Source organism: Arachis hypogaea, chromosome 20 (assembly GCF_003086295.3).
Source record: "Arachis hypogaea cultivar Tifrunner chromosome 20, arahy.Tifrunner.gnm2.J5K5, whole genome shotgun sequence".
NCBI classification, from domain to species: domain Eukaryota; kingdom Viridiplantae; phylum Streptophyta; class Magnoliopsida; order Fabales; family Fabaceae; genus Arachis; species Arachis hypogaea.
Window position 1 is genome coordinate 130,438,814 of NC_092055.1, and position 10,933 is coordinate 130,449,746.

Here is a 10,933-nt window from a genome sequence, read left to right on the forward strand (position 1 = left end):
GTTGATTAATTTGTTAAAAAAAATCTGTAAAACACGTTTCTCACACACAAATAATAATAATAATAATAATAATAATTTTTTAAAGGTTAAGTATTTTTTTTTCTTAAGTTCTAAGGTGAAAATCAAATTCGTCCTGACTTTTTTTGTTATTAAAATTATCCTCAACATTACTAAACGTTTTAAAATCATCATTCTCATAAAAAATAATAATGCTTTGATGATTTTGCCCTTAAAACAAAAACAAAAACCCCTTTCTCTCACCCTCACCACTAACCCCCTGTTCCCGTGCATCAACGCACATCTCTTTCTTTCTCTCTTTCTCATCTCTAACACCACCACTACCATACCACTCGTTACCCTTAACTCTAACACCAATCATAACTCTTCATCTATCACAATGTTAGCTACCCTCTCATCTAAACAACAACAACAAATGACAACAGTAATTCAATTTTGAAGTGAGAATCACAAACGGTTAAGCAGCGGTGGAATTAGTTCGATGGAGTGTGGAAGAGCTTGATGGCTTTGAATACCGGCGTCGTCTCAAGCAGAACTTGGTATCACCAGAATAACACCTACACTTGGTAGGCTCCAACGGCAGAAGCGACGAACCAGCGGCAACCGCAATGAATCAGCAGCAACAAACGGCAAACGCGGCAATAACCCCTCCTTCTATCGCATACCTTCTCTCTCTCTCTCTTCGATGAGCCAGTGGCAACAGCAGCAGCTTTCCTCCTCATTGTACTTTCTGTTGCATCCCTAAATCCTCACTTTTTTTTATTGGGACTTGTTGAGGTCTGAGTGTGGTTTTGTGTAGTATTGGAAAGGGATTCAAGTGGAAAGAGTTAAGGATAATTGGTGGTGGTGGTGGAGAGAGAAAGACAGAAAGAGATGATGAAGATGCAGGGGGATAGAGGGGGTTAGTGAGAAAGAGGTTTTTTATTTTTGTTTTAAGGGCAAAATCATCAAAGTATTATTTTTTATGAAAAGGATGATTTTAAAATGTTTAGTAACGTTGAGGATGATTTTAATAACAAAAAAAGGTCGAAGACGAATTTGATTTTTACCCTAAACCTTGGAGACGAAAAAAGTACTAAACCCATTTTTTAACAACCAATTTAATTTATCAAAATTTTTTTAATCACAAATGTTGGAAGGTGTTAATACCCTAAACCAAATTATAAAGTCAAGTCCAATAAAGAGAAAAGGCCCACTCCAAAGGATGGCCTCTACCGGATACCCAATACGATGAAAAGGACCGGCTTGTACTTATCTAAATAAGTAACTGTCTCTCCAAATTTCTCATACTATTTTTATCTCATCTAGAAGATAATATCTCAACAAACTCCCAAGATATAAGATAAGATAGAACTACCGCCACCAGAGAGGTCATCAAACTCTACTATAAATACACTGGCACCCATGTATAACTCACATTCTAATATACTGAAAACTTGCTTAAAACCCTTGCTAACTTAAACATTGGAGTCTCTTACAGGTACCACCCCCATCTCCTAACGAGAAACTCGGACAAGCGGCACCTCGACATCAACAAGTCACAAATGGACCTGGATCTCACGTTTAGGCCCAAATCAACGTTTTAGGAGGTAAAGACTTATTTTCATGTGAAGTTCGATAATTTAAAATTGTTAAATGATGATTTAATCAAATTTGTTAAATTATCTAACTATTCTCAAATATCAACTTCACATGAAGATGGTGAGTTTTTACCATGTTAGAATTTAAGAAACACTCTTAAAATATAGGTTTAATTATTTTGTTGGTCTTTATAGTTTTACTAAATTTTTAATTAGGTCTCTGTATTTTTTTCCCTTTCAATTGAGTCCCTACACTGCTGTAATTTTGTAAGTAAGCCTTTTTTAGTGTAAAAAAATATTAGAGTTAACTGAATATTTCTTCGCAAATTGAAGGTATTTATTAAAAACTTAATTAAATTTTTGACCGCATGTATTTTAATAAAAATATTATGTTAATTTTAACATTTTTAACCTGAAAAGGATATAATTACAAAATTAAAAACAGTGTATAGACCCAATTAAAAGAAAAAAAAAGTATAAGAACTTAATTAAAAATTTGGTGAAATTATAGAGACCAACAGAATAATTAAATCTAAAATATATTAATTTTCTTTTTCATAATTCAATAGTTATGTGTTTTAATTTTATTATTAAATATTTTCTAAATTTTATAAACTATCATTTTAAATTTTTTCTAAAATAAAAAGTTATAAAAATTAAAAAAATAAAAGTCCAATAATCTTAAATCAAAATGTAAAATTCACACATAATAAAAATAAAAAAATTTAATTAGTAATTAATTTTTTATTGATTACTTTTAAAAAAATTCACTTTAGCAGATTTTTTCATTTTATGCCAGCTGTAGATTTTATTAATTTTACTAAATTATATATTTGGTATTTAATTCTCATAGCAAAACCTAAAAGATAAAAACAAGAAAACCAAAGATAAATTAATTAATTAATTAATAAATAAGATAAGATAAGATACATAAAAGAAAGAAGAAGAGGCAAAGTGAATGGCCAATTGCGGTAAATGCCTATCATCAGAAACAAAGCGCAGCAAGACACGGAGGAGAACGGTGAGGCGACGGGTAGAACGCCGGCGGCGCGACGCAAGCAGAGGAAGGCCGCTACCGCGGCGGCGCTGGCATGACCCCAAGCGGCAACGACAGCGACGCGAATCCAAGCCAGCGGCGGCACCAGCGAACCGCGGTGGTACTGGGGCGACGACGGAGAGGAGCAGCAGCGGTAGTGGACGGTGGTTCCAGTGGTGATTTGTGGCAGGTACACCTCCTCCTCCTCCCTTTCTTTCCATTTTGCTCCATGTGTTCATCTTTGTGTAACTGTTGCGAAAAAGTGAATTATATGATATGAATTTATCACCAATGTTTTTACTGCAGGATTTTTTTTGAAAATTATTGATGAGGATCACATCTTTCAATTATTTAGGACATTTTTAATTTAATTGATTTTTATCCTTGTTCTACCATTTTTTACTTTTGAAGTCTTCCTTTTCGTTAAATTTCTTTCGGGTAAAGTATACTTTTTTTTTTTATCCCGAAATTTGTCAAAAATTTTAAAAATATCTCTAAGTTTTATTTGGTCTCAAAAGTTTTGGATTTGTATTAAATATATTTATTAATTTTTCAAAAAATTTAAGATCAATTTAACAATAATTTCTAGAGAATAACTCTCAACATAAGCAAATCAAACATAATTTTTATGCATTATTGGTAGATTGATCTTAAATTTTTTGAAAATTTAGTTTTCCGGGTATATTTGATGCAAATAAAAAATTTTTTAGACAAAATTAAAACAAAATAAAACATAGGATTATTTTTGAAACTTTTGATAAAGGACAAAAAAAAATATACTTTACCTATTTCTCTAAGAGATAACAATGAAATTAATAAAGTTAAATGCTTTGGGCGTTACAATATGATGGTAAACTGTGATATAAAAGCTTGATGACTTTTCTCATGATAATTGTTTTTCCATATTTGTCATTGCTCTATTTGTCATTTTTTTCTCTTTCCATTTTGTCTTTGAGCAAGCATTTGGGTTGGTGAAGAGTGATGGATAGTTTGGGTGACTTCGCCTATAAAATTTCAGATCATTCCCTTTTAGGATAGAAGTGTTTGGACTCTTGAGACCAAATCTTAGAAGAATTGTTCTTATTTGGGGATAATTCTAAGATAATTTATCTACTTAAAAGACAGAGAGACACAGGAGACATGTCTTGGGGATGATTTTCACACCAATTTTTGTACCTCCGAAAGAAAGAATGCCGGTGATGCGTCTCTACAGTCTCACTGGTCTTTCGATCGCAGGATAGGAACCAAATGCTACATATCTGTCATCTTAGCATTGGTCAAAACGAACGTATATTGGCTAATTTATTTCTGTTTTCGTAACTTTTCTTATGAAAAGATCTTCAATTTTAGGTACTGTTTTGCTGTTTTATGTGTAGTGATTGTATTCAATGCTGATATTTTGTGTTTTTCTGGTTTTGTCTAGGTTTCATTAGAAAGATATCTGAGTTCTGGTATATGCAGCTATGATGGAAGATATACAAGAAAATTTGTTTCCTTCATCCTTGCCTAATGAACAACCACTATCAATTGATGAGGAACTGTGGCTGATGGCTGAAGAAAGGGCCCAAGAGATACTGTGTATAATCCAACCAAATGTAATTTCTGAGGTGAATAGAAAGGAGATTATTGGATATGTCCAGAGGCTGATTACTGGTTACTACGGAGCAGAGGTTAGAATATTTTGAATTTTTTTTACTGAATTTACATATTTGTGATTTTTATTGTAGTACCTTTGGCCATTTCTTTTAATTTATTGCCTTTATATCCTCATAGTTAGTTGGGTCTCTTTTTTAGTGCTTGCTGCTCTAAGTGATTCGTATGCGTCGGATCTATTTTGTTTGTCCTATGAACGTTCTTTGATCTCTGTTCTGTTTAGGGATGTTCGGTTATCCTATCTTTTCCTTTTAAGAACAGTTAGTTTCTATTATGATTTTTTTCTAAATCTAGAAGTCATTGTACATTTTTTTAATTGATTATTATTATTAGGCTACGGCAACCTTCTTTTTCTTTTATGCCCTGGTATGCTGCTATCTTACTTTAGATCACTAGATTGACTTCTCTCCCGATATTTTTCAATATCTAAAATAGCCTTTAAAACCATGGAAGATAAAGTTGTAGTTTGCAAGTCTGATGATCAATATGAACCCACTTCTCTTCAACTTTCCATGCTATTTTTGTTCAGTTCCCTTTAAACAGTACACTTCCTCATTAAAAGAAATTTATCATTTCACAGCACGCCTGAACATATTTTTCCCTATCAGCATAAACTTTGCTTGTGGATCCTAAGACCATTTGTTGACTTGGGGATTAGAGTCATTGGACCCAATTTATTAAAAGATTTCCCTTCAATTCCAAATATAGATGATTTTTTTAACCTACTTTTTGGTTCTGGTTGACTTGTCATTACTTTTAATTTAAAAGCTTCAAAGCTTTTAGGTATTAAGTTGATTTCATCATGATTATAAATTATACAGTTATTATAGCAGTGACCATATGAATTTTTTACCCCTTTTATGGGCCACCTACAGGTCTTCACATTTGGTTCAGTCCCACTAAAAACCTATCTTCCTGATGGGGATATTGACTTGACAGCTCTCGGTCATGAAAATGCTGAGGAGGATTTGGCCCAAACAGTATTCAGTATACTTGAAAGCAGTGACAACACTGAATTCCAAGTGAAAGACGTACAGCATATACGTGCACAGGTTTAGAGCAAGTTTTCTGATTCTTTTCTGGTTCATTTTGTATGTATTGATATTGGTTTAACCATACGAGGTCTCTATTTTCTGTGGCTTGCTTGTGAGGTTCAATTATCGAGGCCTTCATTATCTTCCCCACGTCAGTCTCTAATGTCTACTAATTAACTGTGTTCATGGAATAAGCTTAATAAGATTTTAAGCATTCGTTTTATAGATGGATGCTATATGTGAGGCTTGATTCTATTTGTCTGTAAGAGGGAATGGTAAACTACCATTTGTTTCTTGCTTTTGCTAATTATAAATGCATTGACACATGAGGAAACTGATAATAACTTTGTACCTTTGCCTCAGAGAGAGCAAGAGATGCAGGGTTTAACTTAGAGGTGCCTTTGCCTGTTAGATAGATGCTAGAATACCTGTACTGTTTCTTACAGTTTCATAGGTAATCCATTATTTCTGGAGTGTTACATCATGTTGGTATAGAGTATCTGCACTGTGAGTTTTCTGTTTCTCTTAAGATATTAAAAACTAAAATTCTCCATGTTAGATGTGAACTCGTTTCATGAGTCTTTTACCTAATGCCTTATGCTTTTAGGATAGTTGGTCCTCAATATGGTATCAAAACCTCTTTTGACCTAGTTGGTTCTGTTCTTCATTTTTCTAAAGTTGAAATTTGCACAAGAAAGTGAGGGTGGGCTTGTACAATGCCCCTACTTCATTTTGATGTTTGGATGATGGACTGCAGGTCCAGGTTGTAAAATGCACAGTAAAAGATATTGCGGTTGATATCTCGTTCAATCAGATGGCTGGACTCTATGCTCTGCGCTTTTTGGAGCAGGTAAAGTCTAATTTAAGCCAAGTCACGACTATTCATATTGTTTGATGTCTTCATAATATGGTCTATATGATAGTTTCATGGTTGCGCGTGACTGTAAATTTTTACAGTTATGTAAAAGCTGATCATTAAGGGAGAACTCTCAATGGCTTATCTTTCTAGTGAATATGAAATTTTATGCCATACTGTAACTCTCACTTATATCAAACTTATATATGCACTCTGCCCGTTTTAATGTTTTTATTATTATGACATTTTGAGCTCATCTTTATGATATGCATTTATATATTTATTTTGCTTCTGATTCCCTCTCTGCACTGTTGTACTGGTTGCTTTAAACTGTGTTTCTCGGGCAGCACTGCAGCAGAATTAGAACTTAGAACCAACATGAATGATCCCATAGAAAATTCTCTCCCAAAAAACTGATTGTCTTCAATCATTTAGGTGCTTGGTTTGTTTTCCATTCCTTGTCCAAGCATTTTCTTGGCGAATGGTTGTTGCTTAACTGTTTCTCTCACAAATTTCAACCAAATTTGATTAAATTCAGCTATTTCCCTGTTTTGAATTTTGATATTTATGATTTGCTAGTTTTAATTGATTTGTTTGTGGGAAAAAATCTCAGGTTGACCAACTTGTTGGGAAAAACCATCTTTTCAAACGAAGTATTATCTTAATCAAAGCTTGGTGCTATTATGAGAGCCGAATTCTTGGTGCGCACCATGGCCTGTTATCAACATATGCATTGGAAACACTAGTTTTGTACATTATCAATCGTTATCATTCATCAGTGCGTGGTCCTCTAGAGGTATGAATCAATCTTGCATCAGTTTTGATTTGGTCCTTTCACCACTTCAATTTGGATAAACGGGAAGAAGAAACCGAGTGACTGCTACTGCAAGCAGGTGCTGTACAGATTTTTGGACTACTACAGTGCATTTGATTGGGAAAGTGATTATGTCAGTGTAGATGGTCCTAAGGCCTTATCTTCACTTCCAGAAATTAATGGTAAGTCATAAGTGTTATTGAAGCACATTAGCAATTGGATTTATGTATGACTTGATGGGATTATTTATTCTTAATCTTCAGTACTTGATAATCCCAATTATGGGATTTTAATTGGGATTTTTGCAGAGACACCAGACTGTGAGCGGGATGGTTTTTTGCTCAATAAAGAGTTTCTGAGAAAGTACAGAGATATGTGCTCTATATCAGCAAGAACATACGAGACTACAACCCATGAATTTCCCACCAAGCATATGAACATTTTGGATCCTCTAAGAAATGACAACAACCTAGGCCGTAGTGTCAGCCGAGGTAATATGAGCCACTAAAGCATCAAGTTATTACTACAAGGCATATTTTTGCTTGCATTTATTACTTGTGGGCTGATTTCATCCTGCATGATATTTTAAGGTCTTGGCATCACTTGCTCAAACAACTTTATAGATGTTTATATTTATTGGTGACATAAATTTTTATATATGATGCCTAAATAATTATACTAAATTTCATGAAAGTCCACATATTTAATTATTACTCTTTCAAATTGCTTACTTCTTTTCGCTTAGTCGTCAACCTTATTACCTGCAGGAAACTTGCATCGAATTAGATTTGCTCTATCCTTCGGTGCCCGAAAACTTAAGGAGATCCTTACACTACCAGGAGAAAAGATGGGTGCAGCACTAGAGGGGTTTTTCATGAACACTTTGGACAGAAATGGGAAAGGACAAAGGCCAGATATAGAAGTTCCTGTTCCTGCATTTGGTACTGGAAGATCTGAAGAATCTGTCCTCCTTGGAGATTGTGAAAGTTACTATGGTGCTCTACGCTATGTTCAGTTGCATCGTAAGCATGCCATGCCATTCGCTGCATATCCAAGCACACCATTATCAGCTGCTCAGGCTGACATCCATGCGGTATTGACGCAGCAAAACTGGAACGTGTCTTATAAAAGGAGTAGTAACCTATATGTACCAATACACACCGATGTATATGTCCCAAGAAGCACAGATGTCTATGCCCCAATTCAAAATGATGTATATGTCCCTACAAAGATTGATGTATATGCCCCAGCACAGACTGATGTATATGGCTCAACACAAACATTCTATTGTCCGAAAGCTTCACAAGCTAGTTACAGCTTTGAAGAAACAGGAAAATCACGAGGAACTGGCACATACATACCTGACGTGGTATATACTGTCGTGTCAAACTTTTCTGTATCTGTTTACATTATGATAACTGACTATGTCGTCTCCAACATGGTTGAATCATGCAGGCTCATAACTCCCAATGGGATATGCGCATAAAGGGGAACAAATCAAGGAGATATCGTCCTGCGAAGCATAGCGTATCACCCAAATCACCTCAGAAAAAGCAACCATCTGAGGAGGTTCATTCCGACGAGACACCTGATGCAAGTGGCAATTCAAGGTCATTTGAGCTTGCAAATGAAGAATTCCCAGTTCTTCCAAACATTTGCCAGGAAAGCATGTCAGAAGCCCAGGAGCCTGTCTCTTTCAATATCTCTGAGCAGTCCAGGAGTTCTTCCTCATCCGAAGTCATTTTTGAGTTTGGAACTTACAGGAATTCAGAGGCACCTAAAGAATCAAGCATGCCAACAAAGGGTGAGAAAGAAGATTCTGATCTTCCATCATCTGAGGGAAGGTCGGCTGGTTGTTCCAGGGTGGCAGTACAGAGTAGAAAAGAATATATTGGGAATGATAAGAAGAGAGATTGACAGCATCTAACTTAGAGACAAGATATATTTTGTAGAATACACAGGATAACATCAGTTGAGTTTATATTACACAGCTTTGTTACTGCAACTCTGATAATACCAAATTTAAGGTGATAGTCAATTTCTCCATTTCTTTTTAGAATTGTTTCTTGGGTAAAGTATTAAATTGGTCCCTACGTTTGGGCATAATTCTGTTTTGATCCTTAAAGTTTAAAGTGTCCTATTTGAATCCAAAAAAGTTTCATTTAGCTTTAATGTAGTCCCACTGTGAGGTTAAAATTAAATAATTAACAAAATGTCCTACATAACAAGATTGATAATCTGAAAAATAAGTACAAGCTCCAGAGGCACAAAATTAATCGTGGATGCATCAATATATTTATTTGTCATTCTCCTTAGTTCTATAGAAAATATTTCATTTAAATTGTAAGAAAAATGATAAATAAATGTATTGATGCATCTACGATTGATTTTGTGCCTCTGGAGCTTGTACTTATTCTCCAGATTATCGACCTTATTCTTGTATTGCTGTCATGTAGGGCATTCGTTAATTATTTAACTTTGATCTCACAGTGGGACTACATTGAAACTAAATGAAACTTTTTGGGATTCAAATAGGATATTTTAAACTTTAAGAACCAAAACAGGATTACGCCCAAATGTAGGGACCAATTTAATATTTTACCCATTGTTTCTTTCTCCTATTGATAGTTCAGGCTTCAACGCCCAAGCCATTGGTATGTTGGTAATCCTAGAAATCATTATGTTGACCCAGCAAATAACTCAAACAATTACCATTTTATATATTTATATTAGAGAAATATTTGACGCTTTTAGTGAAACCATATTGAGACGTGAGACAGTTACACTTGTGAACTGTGAATGTTCTAATTCCATTGAAATTTGAAGTAAATAATATCAAAACACTATGCAAGTCTATAACAAAATAAAAGTACATTAAAGTCAAGTCTCAGAAAAAAAGGGAAGAGAAAAATAAGGTTGATCATCACCTAACCTCATTGGCTTTCCTTTTGGTTGAGGAATGTGGACAAGTTTTGCATCCTCCCCTTTTAGCCTTTTACCAACCACCATCCATCAAGGCATAGTATCAACACTTACAAGTTTCAACACGCTATATGATATTCCAATTTCAATAAATTTGAAGAAATTACAAATAACAAGATTTTTCGACTGAGAATTTGATGTCATGAAAGATTGAGCCTATATATAAGTGATTCATGTTTGGCAATGAGATGAGTTTTATTTAAAATAAAATAATTAAATGTTCTTATTCAGGAGGAAACATGGAATCCGAAGTTAAATACAATAATGATAAACTATTATTTTATGATTTATCTTGTGTTCAATTGAGTGTTTTTATCAATTCTTCACCCACTTATTCATAAGATTTGTATGATTTTACAATTCCTTCTTTATTTTATGATATGTGTGAAAACATGTTTCCTATGCTTTGAAAAATATTTATTTTAATTATCCTTTATTACCATTCGATGCCGTGATCTGTGTGTTAAGTAATTTCAGGCTTCATAGGGCAGGAATAGCTTAGAGGACAGAAAGGAAACACACAAAAATGGAAGGAACGCACAAAATTGAGTTTTGAAGAAAATGGCAGCGACGCGCACGCATGGACGACGTGGACGCGCGCCTAGCGTAAAACGCAAGCGACGCGTACGCGTGACTGACGCGTACGCGTGATAAGGAAAAACTCCAAATGACGCGCACGCGTGACCCACGCGCACGCGTGACGGGCACCACGTGCAGAAAATTGCAGAAGTCGCCCCCAGCGATTTCTGGATCCTTTTTTTTGCCCAAATCCAAGCCCAGAAACACATAATAGAAGCTAGAGAATGAGAGAATCAATAGACATAATGGATACAACATTCAGAATACACAATTTTAGGTTTTAGATGTAGTTTTCTAGAGAGAGAGGCTCTCTCCTCTCTCTTAGGTTTTAGGATTATGATTTCTCTTATTTTATGGTTATTTCTTCATTCCAGGTTCAAT

The 10,933-nt window shown here is 34.7% G+C and overlaps 1 protein-coding gene across 3 annotated transcripts; it reads left to right on the forward strand.

The window, feature by feature from the left end:
* The first annotated feature begins 2,472 nt into the window (after positions 1 to 2,472).
* LOC112783044 (uncharacterized) lies at positions 2,473 to 9,037 on the forward strand. Of its 3 annotated transcripts, none has more exons than XM_025825779.3 (9): positions 2,473 to 2,824; positions 4,058 to 4,304; positions 5,163 to 5,339; positions 6,079 to 6,171; positions 6,791 to 6,973; positions 7,071 to 7,173; positions 7,300 to 7,482; positions 7,759 to 8,360; positions 8,447 to 9,037. In XM_025825779.3, the coding sequence occupies exons 2-9, from the start codon at positions 4,098 to 4,100 to the stop codon at positions 8,906 to 8,908; spliced, it is 2,010 nt and encodes a 669-aa protein (XP_025681564.1). In that variant the 5' UTR covers positions 2,473 to 2,824; positions 4,058 to 4,097; the 3' UTR covers positions 8,909 to 9,037. The 3 variants fall into 3 exon arrangements, with proteins under 3 accessions (XP_025681564.1, XP_072085618.1, XP_072085619.1); XM_072229517.1 differs by having other exon boundaries at positions 2,500 to 2,824; positions 4,096 to 4,304; XM_072229518.1 differs by lacking the exon at positions 2,473 to 2,824 and adding an exon at positions 3,529 to 3,922.
* Positions 9,038 to 10,933: the final 1,896 nt, after the last annotated feature.

Excerpts from the sequence above, each read along its gene's own strand:
- LOC112783044 (XM_025825779.3), top strand. The coding sequence starts at position 4,098 with ATGATGGAAGATATACAAGAAAATTTGTTTCCTTCATCCTTGCCTAAT. Across the intron at positions 4,305-5,162 it reads CTGGTTACTACGGAGCAGAG|GTCTTCACATTTGGTTCAGT; the intron begins GTTAGAATATTT and ends GGCCACCTACAG. Across the intron at positions 8,361-8,446 it reads GCACATACATACCTGACGTG|GCTCATAACTCCCAATGGGA; the intron begins GTATATACTGTC and ends TGAATCATGCAG.